The sequence below is a fragment of the Coturnix japonica genome, chromosome 3 (assembly GCF_001577835.2).
Source record: "Coturnix japonica isolate 7356 chromosome 3, Coturnix japonica 2.1, whole genome shotgun sequence".
NCBI classification, from domain to species: Eukaryota; Metazoa; Chordata; class Aves; order Galliformes; family Phasianidae; genus Coturnix; species Coturnix japonica.
The window spans coordinates 68,850,028-68,870,467 of record NC_029518.1 but is presented as its reverse complement, the minus strand read 5'-3'; the positions used below and the strand labels follow the sequence as shown (position 1 = coordinate 68,870,467).

At 43.3% G+C, this 20,440-nt stretch overlaps 1 protein-coding gene across 3 annotated transcripts in view; it reads left to right on the top strand.

Annotated features, from left to right (window-relative positions):
* Positions 1–20,440, top strand: part of ANKRD6 (ankyrin repeat domain 6) — an 89,646-nt gene that overhangs the window by 46,649 nt on the left and 22,557 nt on the right. For all 3 annotated transcript variants that reach the window (XM_015858906.2, XM_015858909.2, XM_032443922.1), the window contains 2 exons: positions 2,587–2,744; positions 12,338–12,610. In XM_015858906.2, coding sequence (XP_015714392.1) covers positions 12,491–12,610 — 120 coding nt within the window. In that variant the 5' untranslated portion in view covers positions 2,587–2,744; positions 12,338–12,490. The remainder of the gene's footprint in view (positions 1–2,586; positions 2,745–12,337; positions 12,611–20,440) is intronic.

Here is a 20,440-nt window from a genome sequence, read left to right as displayed (position 1 = left end):
ATTTATTCTTACCACTTTCTTGTCTGCAGCTCTCAGAAGTTCAAGCAGGCCAAGTGACTTCCATCACTTATGAGCACTGCTGAGAAGAGCAGTGAAACTGCACCGAGAGCTGAGGGACCATTTCCCTCTGTGCAGCCATCATCTCTGAGATAGAGTATTTGGGCACCTCTCTAACTGTAAGGAGGTGCCCACTGCTCCAGTTTTGTTTAACACAAAGGTTCATTTGAAAATGCATCATTCTTTCAAAACAAAGCAACAACAAAACCCCATGCTACGCAGTGACATTCATATAATATTCATATATATAATATAAATATGAGTTTCTGAAGGATGTGCTTGTTGTTGAGGTCCATACACTGTTTTGCAGTCTTTCTTTCTCCTCATCTCAATGTCATCTCAAATGTGATGGCATTGTGGTGTGACTAATCCAGAAATACAAAGATATACTATCAAGGGTTTCCATTCTTCCAATTCGACTCTCCCTTCTGTTTACAGGCAGATGCTTTTATGGAGCCCAACAGAAACAGTGACTCAGTGTTGATAAGAAGCTGTTGCTTGGTACTTGGCATGTAAGCGCTGACTTAGTCCTTCATAACCCCTGATGGACAGCCAGGTCTTTGGGGTCTTGCTTTTCAGACTCACATAGGCAAAGAAAGGATGCAAATGGTTTCTCATGACAACAATAGAAGAGCTTAAATTGCGTCAGACACTAAGTCGTGTTTGGCAGCCTTGTAGTCCAGAACTGGTTGTTCCCCACAGTCTGAGATGATGATCATCTTAATCAGTAGGAGCTGATCATTTAAGCTTCCCAAAAACAAGTGACCACTTACTATTGAATGTACTTCTTCACTGCTCGCAAATTAGCACTTAAGTCTTTATTCATCTTTATCTTTTTTAGGGTATAATGGAAATAATGGGTATATATTCTTATCATTCTAATAAAAATAGAAGAATGTTTTAAAGCTGTTTGGATGTGGTGCTCAGAGACATGATTTAGCAGAGGGTTGTTAGAGTTAGTGTATTATGGTTAGGCTGCAGTTGGACTTGGTGATCTCTGAGGTCTTTTCCAACCTGAGTAATTCTATGATTCTATGATTCTGAGACTTTGAGAGCTATCCAAATATTGTCCAGCAGTATCCCTGAGAGAGCTGTAGGTACTTCTGAATAACTGTTTCTTACCACAGCACAGGTGATTTGTATTCAGGTCTGCCATCTTTTCCCTTGCTCTTTTCTTAAAGAAAAGATATTGAGGGGAACTTGTGTTAAATTTAGTGACACCTTGAAATAGCTGTCTGTAGCTACAGTACCAGACCTCCACAAATTGACTTGATTTTGTGCTGGTTGCACTGTTTATTTCCCCTTAAATAAAATCAGACTGAGATTAAAAGCACCCCAGGGAATGGTTTTAAAGTAAAAGATGGGAAATTTAGATAGGATGTTAGAAAGAAATTCTTTATTCAGAGGGTGGTGAGGTGCTGGCACAGCTGCCCAGAGAAGCTGTGGGTTCTCCATCCCTGGAGATATTCAAGGCCAGGTTGGATGAAGCTCTGGGCAGCCTGAACTGATGAGCTGCATGCTGCCCATGGCAGGTGAGCAGAGTGGACTTTGAGGTCTCTTCCAAACCAAGCCATGCTTGGTTTTATGATTCTGTGAATCATCTGCACTGAAGAGTGACTTTAAACTCTAATCTTTGAACTCACCTCCATGTATGTAGGGTAAGGGCTGTCCATTCCACATGATGGCCACTTCCATGCAGGAGTGACTGATGGGAGGAGGAGGTTTCCCTTGGATCCCTGCTGACCCATGGGCAGCATGAGGCTGTAGCTGGATGAACACTTCAAACAGTTATTAACAGAAGCCATGGCAATTTTACTGAGCCCCACCTAGTAACTGTCACATTTACCAGCTGATTTTCCAAGCACGACCTACCCAGGTTGTCATGCAATCAGAGAAATGCACATGCCAGAACTGGGAAAAAAGACAGTGCAGGTCTGAGAGCAAACAAAGTATAAGAGGAGGATGCTGATCTGGGCATCAGCATTAGCCAAAGCATTCAGGAGACTGCACCAGAGATAGCTTGCTCTTTTCCCCTTCCCCTTTCCCATTTCCCCTTTCCCATTTCCCCTTTCCCATTTCCCCTTTCCCATTTCCCCTTTCCCCTTTCTCTTTCCCCTTTCTCTTTCCCCTTTCTCTTTCCCCTTTCCCCTTCTCCTTTCCCTTCCCCTTCCCTTCTTTTTTCTCCCAACTCATAGGACAGTTCATTCCTTATGGGTCAGTTTGTCCATGGAGGGGGCGGGCCTGGTGGTGTGGGCTGCCCTGACACCCAGGAGCTGATTCTCCTTGCTCATGTAATCATGCAGTTCCCACTGATGGCATTTTCAGGTATCAGTCAGCGCAACCCAAACTGGCAGGCCATGCTTTGAACTTGTTTGTAGTGGAAAGTGCCTGTGAAAACTTCAGGAGGAAATATCTCCTTTTGCCCAGGTGTATTTAGGCAGCTCTGTGTTGCAAAGGGCACTGGCGTTAAATTTCCTTTCTCCACATTGTGATTTGATACTCAGTTTATTCTTTGTTTTACTTTTGCAGAAGCAGTGTGCCATTCTGTGGTACAGAGAGCACTGGCGCTGTCAGCACAGGAAAAGACTGAACTTGTCATCTCCGTTAACCCTCACCAGAGGCTGCCCAGCAAGTCACAGCTATAAAATGTTCATCAGAAAAAAAAACTATACGATAGATCCATGAAAGTGAGTATCAAGCAAATCTGTCATTTATTTATTCGTTTGTTTGTTTATCTATCTACAAAGCTTTGAAAACAGGTCTGTGCAGAAATGTGTTTGGAAATGCACAAAAATTCCTGGATAAGTAACCGATACTGTCATGCTGCAGTGTCTTTTGAACTATGCAGTCCCTTGCCTCCCCTGCTGTCCATTTTTACCCCTGTTTAAATGCGTGTCTGAGGTTCAGCGTTGGTGAGATAAATTGGCCAGTGTTGTACTGAAATGAGATTTCTCTGGGTGAGAGGCTGGAGACTCATCCACTGTGCTTTGTGTGGGGTAGGGCAGGAGAAAATGGCGTGAGCTTCAGTGGTTTTTCACTCTGCACCGTGGGTAGGTTCCTTTCATGGAGTGCTTGATGAGCTATTTTCCTAAGCTAATATATGTTATAGCTATTAACTTTTAATGCATGACACAGCATTGCTGGCTCCTGAACCTCGAAGAACCTCCTGAACCTTTGAGTCTTCTGAGGCTATGTTAAAATGAAAGGTTTGCTTGACATGTCAACACACCTGCAGTTCTGGTATACTTGAATAAGAAGAAATCCCAGTGCAGTCTCTTCTAAAAATCCTATTATTTAAGCAGTGATAAACTGAGACAAAGTATAATTTGCAGTTAATTATTTATTCTGTTTTCTACTTCAAAAGTAGTCCCAGCTATATGAATGCCTAAGCAGGATAAGTACTTGGATACAGAAAAAGCATTGTGAGATGCTGGCTTTTGAGACAGATAAAGCTTGTAGTGCTTTCTGTAGAAGGCTGTGTTCTTGACAGCTTAACAGTGGAATGCATACAGTACCTACCGTTTCCCTGGCATGCAGAGCAGGACTGTTGTACAAGGTAGAAAAGAAGATGAAAGACAAAAACCTGGAGAAATAGTTCCTTGAAACTTCAGCCTCTGAAGTTGTCAGTGTTAAAAGGCCAAACATTTTGCAAGGATGCACTTAATTTCCTTTAAAATCAGATTTCTGCACATTTGTGTATGTTTGTCCTTGTGTAGGTATGTGTACATAAAGCCGTTTTTTCATCCTCTCAGGTATGTGTAGAAAGTGTGAGAGGACAAAAATGTGAGGAAGTGTTTTCCTAGAATCAGAATAGCTGAGGGATATAGTTATGTACAGAAATGAGCTGCGGGTCTGTCATATGTATACTTGGGAATATATCACAGAATCACAGAATTATCAAGGTTGGAAAAAATCTAGAAGATCATCTAGTCCAACCATTACCAATACTTCCCAGCTAAATCATATTCCTCAACACAGCATCCATACGTTTCTTGAACACTCCCATGGTCAGTGACTCCACCACCTCCCTGGGCAGTGCATTCCAATGCCTGACTACCCTTTCCGAGAAGTAATACTTCCTAATGTCCAGCCTGAATCTCCCCTGGTGCAGCTTAAAACCATTCCCTCTAGTTCTATCACCGATTACACGAGAGAAGAGGCCAACCCCCAGCTCACTGCAACCTCCCTTCAGGAAGTTATAGAGAGCAATGAGGTCTCCCCTGAGCCTTCTCTTCTCCAGGCTGAACAATCCCAGCTCCCTCAGCTGCTCCTCATAAGACCTGTGCTCCAGACCCCTCACCAGCTTCATAGCCCTCCTCTGAGCATGTTCCAGGGCCTGGAACCAGGTATGCATGGTATACACAAAGGAAAGAAATAACAAAGCTTTTCCTAGTTGACCTACATCACATGAAGGAGAGTTGCATGCAGGGACTCTGAAGGTTTTCAACAAAACATGTTTGATGTGCTATAAAGTGTTCCTTAGTTGGTTATGTGAAGTATCTGTCAGAGGTTCATCATGAACCAGCTGAAATGAGACTAGTGATGATTTTTCTTTGTTTGTTTGTTTGTTTTGTTTCAGCAGAGAGACAGAGACTGTCTCCCTGGCATCACAGAATCACAGAAGGTCTTGTGTTCAGAGGGACCTTAAAGCCCACCCAGTTCCAACCCCCCTGTCATGGGGGTCACCACACGTTAGAAACAAGTCATTACTGAGATTTGTTGAGACTTTCTGCATCAGTTGCTTTTTACATTTTATTCCAGTATGAGTATTTTAATTCTCATAAATCATAATGACTTACCACTGACAGGACATGTCATGATGCAGCTGGGCAGACACAGTCTTCTAGCAAATTGCAGAAAGCAGAATCTTTCTCACAGATACTATGGGCTTCTTTTAATCTAGCTTGAGATGTTTAGGATATAGCTTCCAAGATACTGTTTAATGAGGTAATTAATTTTAGAATGTGATTCATTTGACAGTTGAAATGTACTTTAGGGTGACATGATATGTCATTTGTAAACCCTAAAGGGAGTCTAACAAAGTAAGTTGGTGGTGTCTGCCCTGCCCGTTGAACCCTTTTGTATACATTTGGTGTCACGATGCTGTCTGGAGAGCACCAGGGTTTTGGAGAGTCCTGAAAATTAGCATTCTGTTATCTGTGGTCAGAACTAAGGTCATGCCAAATAGTTCCTCAGTCTTTGTGTTCCCTTTTACTCGAGAATCTGAGATTTAGCTGTAGTCATCTGTAACCGTCCTGGGAGGAAAATAATACAATGGAAGTGGTAACTTTTAACAGTTACACAAACCTTAGCTCTGTGGTAAAATTTGCCTGTGAATTTGTGTCTTGAAAGTATATCCCATCCCATGCAACCTATACAATAAGAATTTATGAGAGTGTAACTGTGTTTTTCAGATGGATAGGAGAGGAGTTAGGATGTTTCTGGTTTCTTGTTATCTGGATAAAGAAATAATTTCCTCTTCTTGTGGTATAAACCTCAACCCCATAACCATGTGTGCAGTTTTAAGCACATTGTTCGTTTCAGTGGCTTCAAGTGGTTGTAGATTAATTAGATAGAAGTGGCTTGTTTGTCCCTCATGAGCTGTTGCCAGCCTTCCTGGTAATTATCACAAGGTTGTACAGGGCTCCTGGCAAGGGTACTAAACATCTGCTCAAGAGCAAATCCCCAGGAAAAAAAAAAACAAGCGAAAACATAGCTGATTACTTAGGAGACAGTTTGGTGCCACCTTTATGTTACCATGTTGGGTTTGATTTTTAAGGCATTTAAAACTACCTTTGATAGATCACATATGCAGTTAGAGTACTTGATTCGTAAATTTGTAATAGCTCAACTTACACAAATAATCAGTGAAGCACAGCAGGTATGTTAGGTCTATGACATTTACTGTAGCAGGAATAATACAGTAATCATTGGCATTGGTGTTTTATGTGAAAGACTAATCATGCCATTCAACTGTTGTTTCAGAATGTATTTCCACTTGCTGAGTCTTCATCTGTATCATACAGAAATTCCACAGCTATGTTTGCTACTGGAATCATAGGGGTTTTTTGTTGCCTGAGTTTGCAAAGCATTATTAGCTAAGACATACCTAGAAGTTCAGGAGGTGGTTCATAATGTGGTAGCCTTGTATTGTTTGTAAGATACTGCTAATGATGCATTTTTATGGACCTGTTCAAGAGGGTGCCCAGCCATTCAAAGCAGCAACATTCACCATCTCCAGTGCAGCCCCTTCAGGCGTAGCAGCTGGGGGAGAAATCAAGACATCTGCAGAAAGCTCCTAAACTGATTTATGATTGTCTTAAAGAAAAATATTTTTAGCCCACAGAGATTGATTCTTCACAACTTGCAAGGAGATTTATGAAGCAAATAGCACTTAGATATCCTTCACCATTTGTTATGTATATATTGTTATTTATGGATATAATACATCAAGGGGACAAACTCTGAAGATATTTAGTCCTCATTTGACTGCCTGCTAACATGAACATTAAAATGAAGGATACTGTACATGATATTAGGATGATGTCAGCATGATTCTCTGTCCTCCCACAACACTAACACATTTGTTGGTATCTGAGAATGGGAAGTAGCTTGGTCTCCTTCCCCAGCTGAGGAAGATTTTCCTATGCTAAGTTACAGAGCTTACTTCAAGACAATAAGTTGAGAGAGGATGGCACCAAAAACCTACATTTCCATGAGGCTGGTAAACTGTAGGGAGCAGACTTTCTTGTTGCATCAAGGTGCTTGTAGGCTGCTGAGGTAGATGGAAAAGTGCCATTCAGGAAGGCAGTATTGAAGAAAGGCTCAGGGTTTTGGGCTTATGTAGCTTGGAAAAGAGAAAGTGCTGGGGAGGCCTCATTGCTACCTTGAAGGGAGCATGTAAACAGGAGGGGGACCGACTTTTTACACAGTCTGATAGTGATAGGGCAAGGGGGAATGGCTTTAAACTAAAAGAAGGAGAAATTTAGGTTAGATGTTAGGAAAAAGTTATTTACTCAGGGGATGGTGAGGCACTCAAACAGATTGCCCAAAGAAATTATGGATCCTTGGAGGCATTTGAGGCCAGGATGGGCCTGGGCAGCATGATCCAGTGGGTGGCAGCCCTGCCCATGGAAGGGGATTGGAACTGAGTGGGCTTTACGTTCCCTTTCAACCTAAGCCATTCTATAATGTCTCCCATCTAGAAATCCCACTGTGCACGAGCATAACTCAAGCCTCTGTTCTCTCATGAGCGCAGCTGTATCCTGCTTCATTCCCAAGGCTCAGCCCCAGCACTTCTGTTGAGCAGCAGTGAGCTGGAAAGGCCTCCTAACTGCACTCATGCAAATGAGACCAGGACATCTCTTCCTTGTGTGTTTGTGTGCCTACCCTGCGTTGCAGCCAACAATGGATATTGTTTCACTGTGTAAACATGGCCTAACTGAAGAATACTTGCTGTGAGCTGATCTTGCTTCTGCTGAATGTTTTTGACGTGTGTGCGCATGCATGTAGTGAAAGGGAGGGTGGGAGAGTAACAAGGTTGTGAAACTTGGGTGAGATAGACAAAATGAACAGCTGTCCTGTGAGATGCTCTGGAATATGCGAAGGGTACAGTCTGCCTAATGAGTAATGAGGTAATTAAAGAGGAAGAAAAACAATTAAACAGTTGTCTACATGCTGTGAGATTGGTGATGTATATAACTGATGACTTGAAGCATTGATCTCTGTTGCTTCTCTCCATGTGCCTGTGTCAGCAGGTGCAGCTTTGTGGTGGCAACAAGGCCTGTCTGAGAGCTTGTGTCTGGCTGTGGTGGACCGAGGGCTGCAGATCCACGCAGGCAGCAGAGCAGAGGCATCAGCCTGGCTGTTTAGTGTTGGTGGGAACTTGGGGGGCTGCTAAAGTGATTGGACTGTCCTTTAAGGCAGGAAAGAGTGAAACTCAGAGTCCTCCGTTTAGCCAAACATACACCTTCCCAATAGGTTCATACTGGATTCATGGGGGAACTGTAGAAAAATCAAAGGAAAGCAGTGCTGCAGGTCATGAAAAAACTCAGGAAGTCACTTAACAGAGATGGAAGGTGTATCTACATCCTGAGATAAATGATAAAATGAGTTAGGTTCCAGGAAACTCATTCTTTAATGCAATAACCCACTCTGTTATATAACATAAGTGTTTGTGCTTATGTCATACTTTAAATATGATAAGCTACTTCTCAGAGAGGGCAGACAAGAAAAAGAGAATGCTGTAGATTTTAATATACCGATATGTACTCATGAGCAAATAAATCCATTTTCCTAGGAGAGAAGAGCAATGAAGAGATGGTCAGCATTTGAAATAGGAAATTTTCTTGGAAGCTTTCTTAGAAAGGTGTCTGATTATTATAAAAGAGTACTATTACATATCATCTCATAAAACAGATGGTCTGACTAAACTGCACAGGACTCTTTTAAAGTATATTAGAATAATTATTATGTACGCTGCATGGAATAAAGCTGCTAGGTGATGGGTGCTTTTCTTGCAATACTCAGCACCATTTCTGGTGATGAACTAGAGAATTTGGGGGCCTAATGCAGAAATTGGGGGCCCCTTTTTTTGATTTTTGTATTGCACCTTGGTACAGCAGTAATAGAACCAGGACCTTTTGTTAGCTGCACTAGTGTTCAGATAGTAACTGAACTTGGTGGTCATCCTGAGAATGACCTGTGCTCCGGTACTGTATGATTTCCATTTATCACATGGGATTTTATGAAGTTGATTAACTTATAAGTCTTAAGTCTTTCAGAGTTTTCCACCTTTTTTCTCTCTTTCCTGCAAGGGAAGCTTTTATTTTCTTTTAATCCTTTCTGTGAATATAGAGGAGGCAGTCTTCCAGCCCAGCAGTGTCTGTGATGCTTGCTGTGTGCTGGACTTTCCTCCAGCTCCAGAAGCAGCCTCCAGCAGCCAGACATTTCCTGGAGCTCCTGTACTCATGAATGCCTGACTCACTGAGCTGCTGGAATCTGTGGAGATGCGGCTGGCTCTTGCTGGCCGGAGACATTGCCTCATTGCTGTGGGTCTGAAATACTGATCGGTGATATCAGCCCAAGTGTCTCCTGTCACGCTGTGCTGATCAGGGGACCACGTTGCTGTCCCCGTGCCAAGCTGAGCTGCAGCAGTGGGACCAATGGGCTTACCTGCCTACCTGCTCCAGGAAAGCAATCTGATCTTTACCAGAGAAACACAGCAAGAGCAGCTGCTTATTGTAAGAAAAAAAAAAAAACAACAACAAAAAAGCGTTATTAATGAATGAATTAATTAATTAATAGGTCTTCTTGTCTTGGTTTCTTAGCAGGATTGAATATCTCTGTGCTTCCCAAAAGGATAGGGGCAGGAGCACTACAGGGTCCCTGGCACAAGGGCTCTGCTGCTTGGAGGAAGTGGCAGTGATTTGAAATGGTAATCAAGGCTTTAAATCTGGGCATTAGGCACTGGCAGCAGGGTCTGTTGCGGTGCCTGTAATCATGTTATTGGTTTATTTTGCACTACCTGGGTGCAAAAGAGCAGTGGAACCTTTAACTGCAGCACCTGGGCATCTGCTGCCTTCTCCCTCAGGCTGCCTGTACAGATGCATTCAAGAGAAGATGCTCTGTGTGTCTGAGGCACATGGAGAGTTAAAGCTGGTGGGGAGGGGGCTGGTGTCAGAAGGGGAGTTAGGAGTTGCCATCCTCCAAGGTTGCCCATTGTTTGTCTGTGCCAGCTTGGGAGAAAAGGAAAATTGGTCCCTGGGGCGTCAGGGCTTTGTGTCCTGATCAGACACACTCCTCTGAGTTGTGAAGCATCCAAAGCATGTGCAGCTGAGGAAATGTAAAGCAGCTGGAGCCAACGATGTGACCTGTTGTGTGAAAACTGTTCTGTAAGGTAGCTGGCATCGGGGACATGGCTTGTTACATGACTGCCCTGCTGCAAAGGAGACCTGCTGCTGTTGAAGGCTTCAGCAGTGAGATGGAAACCCATGTGAGACTTACAGCTGGATCAGCTTTTGTATGTGATCCAGAGGAGGGAAGAAGGCAAACCACATCACAGAGTAGAGCTGCCACAGGCAGTCCCTCTGGGCTGTGGGGCTAATGATCACCAGAGAGAGCTTACTGCTGTCACCAGAAATGAGTGAGACAAGCTGTGAAATGAGTGCAGCTTCCAGCCTCCACCTCTCGCAGGTACACACACACTTGTTAGCGTGAGTGCTTCCTGGCAGCACTGTGCTTTGCACTGTCTGAATCACTTGAGCGCTTGTGTGTATTTGAGGTCTCTGGTGCTTCAGCCAAGTCATAATGAGCATCTGTAGTTTTTTGGGAGTTTTATTAGAAATGTCTGTGTGCTGGGAAAATGTTTGCATTCAGCTTTCTGCAGTGAATAGTAAAAAATCTCTCAGTGTCAGTGATGTTGCTGATATATATATATGTGTGTGTGTGTGTATAAATTTAAAGGATAAGAAAACCAAACAGGTTCTGATCGGAGTTGTTTTGCAGGGTGCAGAGCTGGCTGTCATTGTGCTGTGCACGGCTCCAGGTTGGGGCAGCCAGGCTTGCTGTTGGCTGGGGCAAACAGGTGACAGTACAGTACATTTGGAAACCACTGTTGCACAGACAGGAGCTGGCATAGGAGCAAACAACTTCACTGCCTGGAAAGCTGACAGAGAACATAGTTGGCGTAAAGCTTGCCCTGCTCCCTGTGGTAGGCTTGGAGGGACAGGAACATGCTCCTGGCAATGGGGACACTGCCCAGGAGGAGGCAGGGCAGCCAGGTTGTGGGGCTTCAGCTTGCTTCACTAACATCAGAAAAGCAAATACTTAAGGCAGGTGAGATTGAACTTGTGTTACTTTTCATAGATCAAACTATTAATGATAGGCCACCTTCAGGGTGCAGCTCTCCAGCTGCCTGGGGTATGGTGCTGTTTCCTTGTTATCCCTTGCTGGGCTGCTTTTGAGGCCTGGGATGTTTTTGCCTTGTTTCTCTCTCTGAATAAACACATATTGATCAAAAAGTAATGTAGATCTTGAACCATCCAGAGATTTAGGATGACACTTTGGTGACACAGAGGACTGCAGTACCCTACTGACCATTCTGTTAAGCAGGGTTGAAAATCCTTTTTTGTTGCTGACGTGGACTGGTGAATATGACCTTGTAACATTGGAGTGAGATTAATTAAGTGGTCTCACTCTGTGTATCTGGAAGACAAGAGGATGGTGTACCCACAGCAACCCATGCACTTTTTTCCTTCTCGTTGGGTGTTTCTTCTTAGTACATGAATGGAAATGAAATCTGGTAATGAGCAGTATAGTGATATTTCAAGTAAAAGGAAGATAAATTGTCTGCACACATACAGGCTATCTTGATGATGTTTTTGCTGTACTGAAACAGTGAGATAGCCAGGTGTGAAATACTACCAAAGTAAAGGTAAAGCTGAAATCCTCCTGCACTGGGAGGTTCTGGATCCTTAAGCTCAAAGTGTTCTGCAGGTAGATTTTTTGGAAGCATGTCACAAGTCTTTTATCAGCTCTGATGGTTTGTTGTATTGGGCGGGTCATTGGAGATAGAAAAGAAGAATTTGCTCGCAGTCATTTCCCTGGTTTGCATGAAGAATGCTAAATCTGAATTGTCCCCAGGGTCAGTGTGGTGTGATGTCAGCACCTCTCTGGGGATGCAGTTTCTCAATGACAGCAAGGATCAGTGTTTCCCAGTTTCAGGTTGTGATCCTTGACAAAGGTGTCCTTGGAATGGTTTGCAGGAGGCTGTGAAGCATTTTATACCAGTGAGAGAGCAGTCAGCTGCCTTTAATTGCTGACTGCTCTCAGTCCCAGTGCAGAGATTTGTGTATTTATATCTGCAGCCCATAAGTATAACTTACCCTTGCTCCCTTGGTCAAAACAGGCTGAGGTGCTGATAGCAACAAAGGGAGTTAACTCATCCTTCGCTGATGTGTTGTCTGGGAGATGTAGGGAGAAGGAGAACAAAAAGGGGCTGCACAAATACAGATCAGGCCAAAAGAGAGCGATGCTTTCAGAAAGTTTAAGGATTTTTGTCCACGGATGAGGGGAATTAGGACTCGCTGAAAATGTGTGTCTGTGTGCACTCCCTCTGCCTTGCAGTACAAGTGCAACAGTCCTTTCCAGGAGGCTTAGAGGTGTTTTGTTTGTGACCCCCCTCCCAAACCGATGAAGAGATGAAGCGCTTGGGGAGGAGCTGCTGCAGTGCCTCCTCTGTGAAATGTTGCTGACAGCGGTGTTGTTGTCTGATCCACAGGTCCAGAAGATGGCATAGGAGCATCACTGCCTTCCAAGGAGCCGGGGTCCTTTCTCGCCTCCTCACATGCTGCTTGAACTGCTCTGAAGCCTTTGTTTCTGGACCGAGGAAACCTGTGAGCTGCTTGCCCTGCAAACCTTTCTCTCCTAATTCATGAGCCAGCAGGATGTGGTCGCTGTGCTTTCAGAACGGCTTCTCATAGCTGCGTACAAAGGCCAAGTGGATAATGTGGTGCAGCTTATCAACAAGGGTGCCAAGGTAGCAGTTACCAAGGTAACAAGAGAAAAAAAAGCTTTACAAAATCCCTGGGAACTAACGTAACTCCTAAGCCATTGTCTGTGAAAATGCCCTTGTGGCTTTGCAATTCTGAATGTAACTGAGGCTAGCGGGGTTGAGATTTCCTTAAAGTTTATACGTATTAGCTCATGTAAATTTACTAAAATAGTGCATGTCTTGTAGTTAGACAGTTTTCATTAGTTGCATGTACAGCTGTAGTGAATGCAGAGTCCTTACAACGTACTGTGCTGGTGGAGGCGCGGTGACATTCTTCAGAATGTGCGTTGACTTTTGTATGATGTGCAAAAATGGAACAATTCATCGCTGTTGGGGGATGAGAGGAAGGGGGAAAGCCACCTGTTGTGGTAAGATAAAGGCATGTAGAAAGCATTCCTTTGCTGTTAGAGTCTATTGGTACCACAGTCGCACTTGTGTCTGGTATCTTCACCCTTCTCACGCTGTGTAGTCCCCATCCAGCTGCAGACTTGGGTTTGCAAACCGTGGTCCCTATACCTTAGAGATAAAGTCAGCATCAAAGGATTTCTGCTTAGACTTTAAGAGAATCCAAACAGATATTCACTTACTCCTATATCTCAGTGTTAGAAATAATAGCAAATAAAAGATGAGATAAAATGCAGCTGTTGCAGAGAAGGCAAAAAGCCTGAAAGCAAATTAGGTAAGCAAGATCTTCAGAGCTCTAACATAAAACCTGGGACATCCTGTTTTGACAGACTGTTGTTCTCTGTCATGTCTAGTCTTATTTCTGTTTCCATATTGGTTTTGAACACAATATATGCATGGGAGCTAGTATTCACAGATAGAAAGCAAATGTGAGTTCATGAGATAAGATTATTTTTTTCCCCCTGTATTTATCTGTCAGCGACAGTTGTTTGCTTTGTCGTGTTTTGAGCTGTAGGTAGCATTGATTTTGAAAGCTGGAGTGAACTGAGGGTAATCATTTTGAGTGAATTTTGCATGCTAAAGCTGAGTGTTGTTTTGCAAAGATATAATAAACGTGAATGGTCCCATAAGGATATCTGTTTGTCTCTATTGTCCAGGCGACTGTAGTTAATCAACAGCTATTGGAGGTGGTCAGTAATAGAAATGAATTAATACATTTGATTAATAATGGTTTTGTTTGGTTGTTCTGCAATGCTTTAGTTTGTTTGTTTTATTGAGTTTATTGAGTTTAGAGGTTTCTGAGGGACCTACCTGAAAATATACGAAGCATTGAAAGGATGCCACTCTTGCAAAATTGGTATTTTCTCCTTGTTAAGGCTGTCTTCTTTGCAGTCATCAATGCTGTCTTGTAATTACAGTAACAGTAAAGGCGTATTGTGTAAATCGTACATTCAAAAACAAAATCAGGTTAATCTGATGGATGCAGATTTACCAAATATGAAAAAAAAATGTCTTTCCTATATGTTATTTAGATAGCTTCCTGCTTCCACTGCTTTCTTTAATGTTCAGCCTTTGCATGGAAAATCAGATAAAAAGTCCCTTGTTGGCAAAACAGCACAGGTGTACAGTGCTGCCAGATTCACTGGAAAGTCATGCAGAGTCCCAGGCCTTCAGGTGAGCTCTGAGACCATCCCTGGGGCTGACCTGGCACTCCAGAGTTGTATCTGTTGTTACCTGGAGGCTGTGAGTCATCCCCATAGAGCTCAGGATGGGTTGTGACACAAGCTGTCCCTCTTGCCATTGTGGATGCAGCCTGGCATGACAGCAGGATAGACCTGCAGCAACCTCTGTTCAGAGAAGATGAAATAAGGCCTGAAGGACTGCAGAGGCTCTTGGAGTGATCAAGGCTACATGTTGGGGGTGTTTTGGTGGCACTAGAGCACTTGCTCCTCTCCTGTTGTGTGCCAGGTGAAGGTGAGCTCAGTACAAATCAAAAGGCGTGAGATCAAAGTGCTGCCCTCATCAAAACCCATCAGTTCAGGCTCAGTAATGTCTCATCCCGGTCAACACAGCATGCAGTTTGCTTCTGGCTCTCACCCAGCCAGCTGCACAGGGATAGCACAAGCAGATTTGCCTATGAAAGGCTCTATAAACATATGTACCCTGAAAGAGCTTGGCTCACTAATCTAGTGACACAGAGGCTGGAAGGAGAAAGAGGCATTTAAAGTCAAGGACAAGGTTGTCACAGGATTGAATGAGGCTCGTGTATCTTTAAACTGGAAATTTTAAGGGATTTTTTCAGCCATTAGTGAAGGTGGGTTCGTTCTTCTGTGGTCTTTCAATAAGCAGAAAGGCCCAAAATACTAAATACTTTTAAGATAGGAGTTGTTAATTTTATGTTGGGAATTGGATGACAATTAGGGAATTATTGATTAAGCTCTCAGATGAATTGAAGTGCTGAGCCTTCTCACCTAGCCAAGATAAAACCCACTGCAAAATGCAGCCTAAAAGTAAATGTAAATTTATTATTATTAAATTAAGCTCTCTTCTAGTTGTATACCTTCTATTTTTATTCATAATCTTCAGTTTGTTCTGTGAAATTAATTTTAAATTCTACAGATTTGTTCCAAAGAAAAAAATGACTTCTGTACTTTTCAGCCAAAATTCCTCCTGAATTGTACCAGAGTGTTACTGAAGAAAGATATGGCAAGGCAAAACTCTTTGGATAGAGAGGAACAGTTCCCTCATCACTTTAGGCTTGAAATGAGTTTCTGGTATGCATCTGTAAGCACAGACTGATTCCTGTGGAAAAACACCATGCAGAGCCACAGCTTGAAGGGACTGGGGTCTGGACCTTTATCCTGAGGAGTTCTTTATTCAAACCTGGTTAATTGAGCATGGCTTAAGGAGAATGAAGCATATTTTCCATAACAAACCAAGGACTATTAAGTGCTGGATAGATGGCAAGCTCGTCCAGTTCTATTTTTACTTAAAAATGGAAGGTCAAATGATACAGTTAATTGCTGCTTCACTAAACAGTAGTTCAGCTGCAAAACAACCTTTCCTTTTTGTCACCTCTAACTGGATGATTCCAGAAGAAGAATATGGAAGAATCAAAATTCTGTGTAGAATTGGTGTGCCCAAATGCTCACTTCAGCATTTCCTCCTGGGTGCATTTCTTTTTGACATCATTAATAGCAAGTCACCTGTCCAGCTGATCCTTCCATTCCTGTTGCAGCCGGTGTGGAAGTGTATGATCCCACATCCTTACTGCCACCAGGTACAGCTAAGGGCATGTGGGCTCTTTCTGGATTTCATAGAATCATAGAATTACCCAGGTTGGAAAAGACCTTGAAGATCATCAAGTCCAACCATAGCCTAACCATAGTACCCTAACTCTAACAACCCTCTGCTAAATCATATCTCTGATTTGATACATTTAAAAACATGGATGGAAAAAGGAAGTAGAGCTGATGGTGATGATGCTGCTGGCCATCTGACGATGGGGAAGAGGTGATGGTGGTGCTGCATTGCAGGTGCACGTACACATTGTCCTGGTGCTGGGCCCTCTGCCACAAAGCCATGCAAAGTGATGGTGAGGGACAGTCTTACTCACAGTGCCTGGTGCTTCACTGCTCTTCTTTGGGAATCTTGTCAGCCACAGTGCTGTCACTGCTTGGGCAGAGAGATCATTTCCATTTTTGAGCCTTTCTGTCTGGCGTTCTTCACAGGAATGAAATTTATAGCTATTTTCTCTATGAAAAAGGAAAAAACAACAAAAAAAGCCCCAACAAAGTCAAACCAAAACAAAAGCAAATAAACAAAAAAGAAACAACTAGCAGTACAGCTTGGCTGGTTCCAAAAAGCAGGTTTGTTTATAAGGTATTTTGGTGAATATACTGCTAAATCTGAAAGATTAAGAATTGAGCCTGGTATGGTTAAGCCTTTTTCTTCCAATCTGCAAAACTTGTCCCATCTTTCAGTTCTTTTGTAGTAGAGCTTTCATTCAGTAAAGTTATTGACAGCTTCAGCCCTGAGGCTTTTGCTGAGCTGCCCTGCCTTGCTGTCCTCCTAGAGCATTGCTTTCCCTTCCTCAAGTTACTTTTAATTCTGACATTGTGAGGTGAGATGGATTCAGGAAGGGGCTGAGAATGACCAGAACTGGCAGTGGAAAATTGGAGATAGTGATGTATCAGGTTCTCTTCATCTTGTCTTTGGGATGGTGCCCAAAGGAGGGGATCACACATGATTTCACTTCCTGTGCTTGAATTTTTGGTGTATCCTCAGGCCTGGCTGAAACCCATTTCCCTCAACATGCTGGGAACTTCAGCCCTTGCTGTGGTCTTGCATCATGCCTGGAGGTGAAATTCCAGCTCTGAACCTTTGTCATGGCTCACCCAAACAGTGTGATACTTGGTGTTGGGATTCACTGGGGTGCTGCAGTGTGGTACCAGCACTCAGCACTCGGAATTATTAATTTGGCCCAAAGAGCCATGTGTTAGTTAGCACATAGAGAGGAATGTGCCACTGCTCTGTAAAGCATGAGGAAGATAGCCAGAGGAAGCAGTATTGGAGCACAGGCAGTTTTAATGTAGTTTGCTTATCGCCATGGGGATTATGAGTATCTTTTTTCAAAGGAAAGCAGAATACAGGTATTCTGCAGAGCATGGCCTTAAGAACATGGCTATTAAGTCGAATTCTGGAAAGAGAAGATGGGCATTTAAAAAAGCACACAACAGCCAGTGCTTCTGTTTTAATTCAGCACTTCTGTTTGTTTATCCGTTTGTTTGCTTGATTTGATTGTTGAGTTAGTTGTGTTACAGACCTCCCATATGGCAGTGTTGGATAGCGCTAGGATACTTGTAGACTTGTCATCAAGATTTCAACTCGAGAGCATGCAGAGTTCTTCAAAACGGCATTTTTTCTATGTTGAGATGGAAACAAAAAAAGAAATCTGTTCAGTGCTTTCATATATTTGTGCTACTTCAGATTGAGAAACTCCTTATTGACTTAAGCATCTGTTTTGACAATAAATAAAAATAAATGAAAGGGAAGTAGCAGACATTTAGAGACTTGCTTAATGCCCATTGAGGCCAGTGAGAAGCTTTCTGCTGACTTGAGCCAGCAGGTTGTTCATGGGGAACAGCATAACAAATCATCGGCGTGAACAATATGACAAGAGTTTGTGTTTGTTTTCAGGCTTTCTAATAAAAGGTGGATAGGCATGTTTTGCTATAAATGCAGAATGGATGAACAAACAACGGTGCTTATGCAGCATGGCGCAGGGAGAACTGAATGTGCTTGTGTAAAAGTATCTACAAAGATATAAACACAAGGATGGAGCCTGCAGCTCCTGGTGTTAGGCCCACCTGTATGGATTTGTTTGCTGAGCACGCACCTGGAGTTGCTACTCCAAGAATATTCTGCTTTTAAACTGTTCACATTGTCAGTTGCCTGTCAGCATTTGGAACTTAGAGCACAGGTTGAGTATAAATAGAAAATAGAACTGTTGAAATCCATGTGGATGTTTACTGCAGATGTTTGCTGTGCTTGACTGCAGTCTGATACACTCCATAGCTGTAGCTCTATGTCATGGTTGTTGGAAGTGACAGCATTAAGTGTAAGAAATCCCATTTACTTGTTCAGTAAGGCTGTGACGTGGGAGGTTCTGTGTGATTTGTGGCCTGCTGAAGTGATTATTTTCATTTGAATAAATGTCCGAATTGCATGTTTTTTATATGAAAGACCACTTTATTGGTTCATTAATCTGAGTGGCAGGAACCTTTCATTTGTATTTCTGTAGTTGCCTGTGATAACCTCCAAACCATTACAGTAGATATTTATAAAGGCCCATAAGTTGTTAAGTCCACCATCTACATGTTAAACAGCCTCTGGCTTTAGAGTTTTCTCCCTGTGATGAGTAACCAAGTGGTGAGGCCCTGGAACAGGCTGCCCAGGGAGGTTGTGGATGCCCCGTCCTTGGAGGTGTTCAAGGCCAGGTTGGACGGGGCCCTGGGCAACCTGATCTAGTAAATGTGTATGTTTGGTGGCCCTGCCAGGCAGGGGGGTTGGAACTACATNAATGTGTATGTTTGGTGGCCCTGCCAGGCAGGGGGGTTGGAACTACATGATCCTTGAGGTCCCTTCCAACCCGGGTCATTCTGTGATTCTGTATTTGTGGGATAGGTGAGTGCATCTTTCCAGTGTTTGCATTGCCTGCACTGGAAGAACACCATCCTCCTGTGCCATCTCTCTTTGCTTTGATGTAAGCAGGAAGGAAAAAAAAATCTGGCATTGTCAGTTCTTGCAGTGTTAGGATTAATGATGTGATGGCCAGTGTTCTTCCAAAAGCTTGAACTTCTAATCAGTGTAATGTGCTGGAATCGATCCTCCTTCCCGCTCACCCATCATGATTGGGATCATGGTTTCTCCAGTCTGCCTTTATAGCCAGTGGGAAGAGCTAAGGGACTGCACATATACAGCACTTTCCAGTGTTCTCCAGCTGAAGGGGATACCCCTATAGAAACACACAAACCCTATGGAATAAAAAGCTGAAGTGTATTTAATCATCCTCTACTCTTTTGTTTCAATAACTCATTTTTTTCTAGAAGAGCTTTGGAGACCTGGCTGAAGTTTTTGAATGGGATGATGACAGTAGATAGCACAACGATGCAACCTCTATGTTTGCTCTATAACAGGAGTGGCCAGAGGTGCAGTGTGTGAGCTTCTTCTCCATGCATCACTGAAGACATGGTGATGCTTGGTTTTGCTAGTGAGTAGAATGGAGATGGGAGCTCTAACCTCAGCCTTTTCCTTCCTTTCTGAGGCTGGCAGTTCTACCTGCCCATCCAACCCCTCAACCTCTTTCTTATCACCACAGAAATCACTGCTCTCCCTGGCCCAGCTGTGGTTTCAAGGCATCAAACGAGCAGGTGAAGGTGGTGTGCCCTGTGAGATCTCCTCCATGCACAGTTAACAATAAGCTGTTTTCACAATACATTAGTAACCTACCGGGAAGTGAAACATCCTGGTTACGTGATTTATTTATTGCAATTAAGTAATGCAGACATTCAGAACCCATAAACCTGAACGTGCTTGAGCGTATTTCCATAATCCAAATGTATTGTTCATAGCCGGGGACGCTTTGTCAACCCGGCTTCTGGTTCTTTTCCTTTTTTTCACGTTGCCTAGAGACTTTTATGCCTCCTGCCATTGAGTTACCTGAAACTGCGACTTCACCCTGGCTGTTCTTCAGGCTGGGGCAGGAGATGTGCCCTGCATGGCTGGGCCAGCCCTTTGCTGTGGCAGCATTGCTGATGAATCTGTGTCTAGAACCATAGAATATCCTGAGTTGGAAGGGACTCACAAGTATCATAGAATTATAGAATGTTCTGAGTTGGAATGGACCCATAAGGAACAAGGTGAGGATGCCAGCAAGAAGCAACAAGCAGCAGGCTGTTGCCACTCAGTCAGCATAGAGGAACTGTTGGGGACAGGAAGAAGCAAGCCCTTCCCACACCCTGGGAGATGCTGGAAGGAAAGCTTCCCATGCTGGAATGAGTTGTTGCCTCCTACTTCTGAAAGGGGACAGGAGAAAATACTTCCTTTGAGAGACCTAAGTTCCACAGTGGGTGTGGGCTTTTCCCTTAAATGTGGCCCTTCAGATCAATCATGGTGTAATTAATCAACATTTAACATTTTCAAAGCAGCAACAGCTATTAGCTACCGACACAGACATTTTGTCTCCAGCATTATTATGGGTTTCAGCACTACTTTGTTGTGAAGAGAGATCTGAAGACATTACCAGATAGGCAGGGATGGGAATTTCTATGTGCAAACAGTGCTGTCCTGAGCATGTTTTTTTTGTTTACCTGGAATAGCTTTCACACTCAGGAATTTCTGTGAAATCTCAGTGTTAATGGCTGT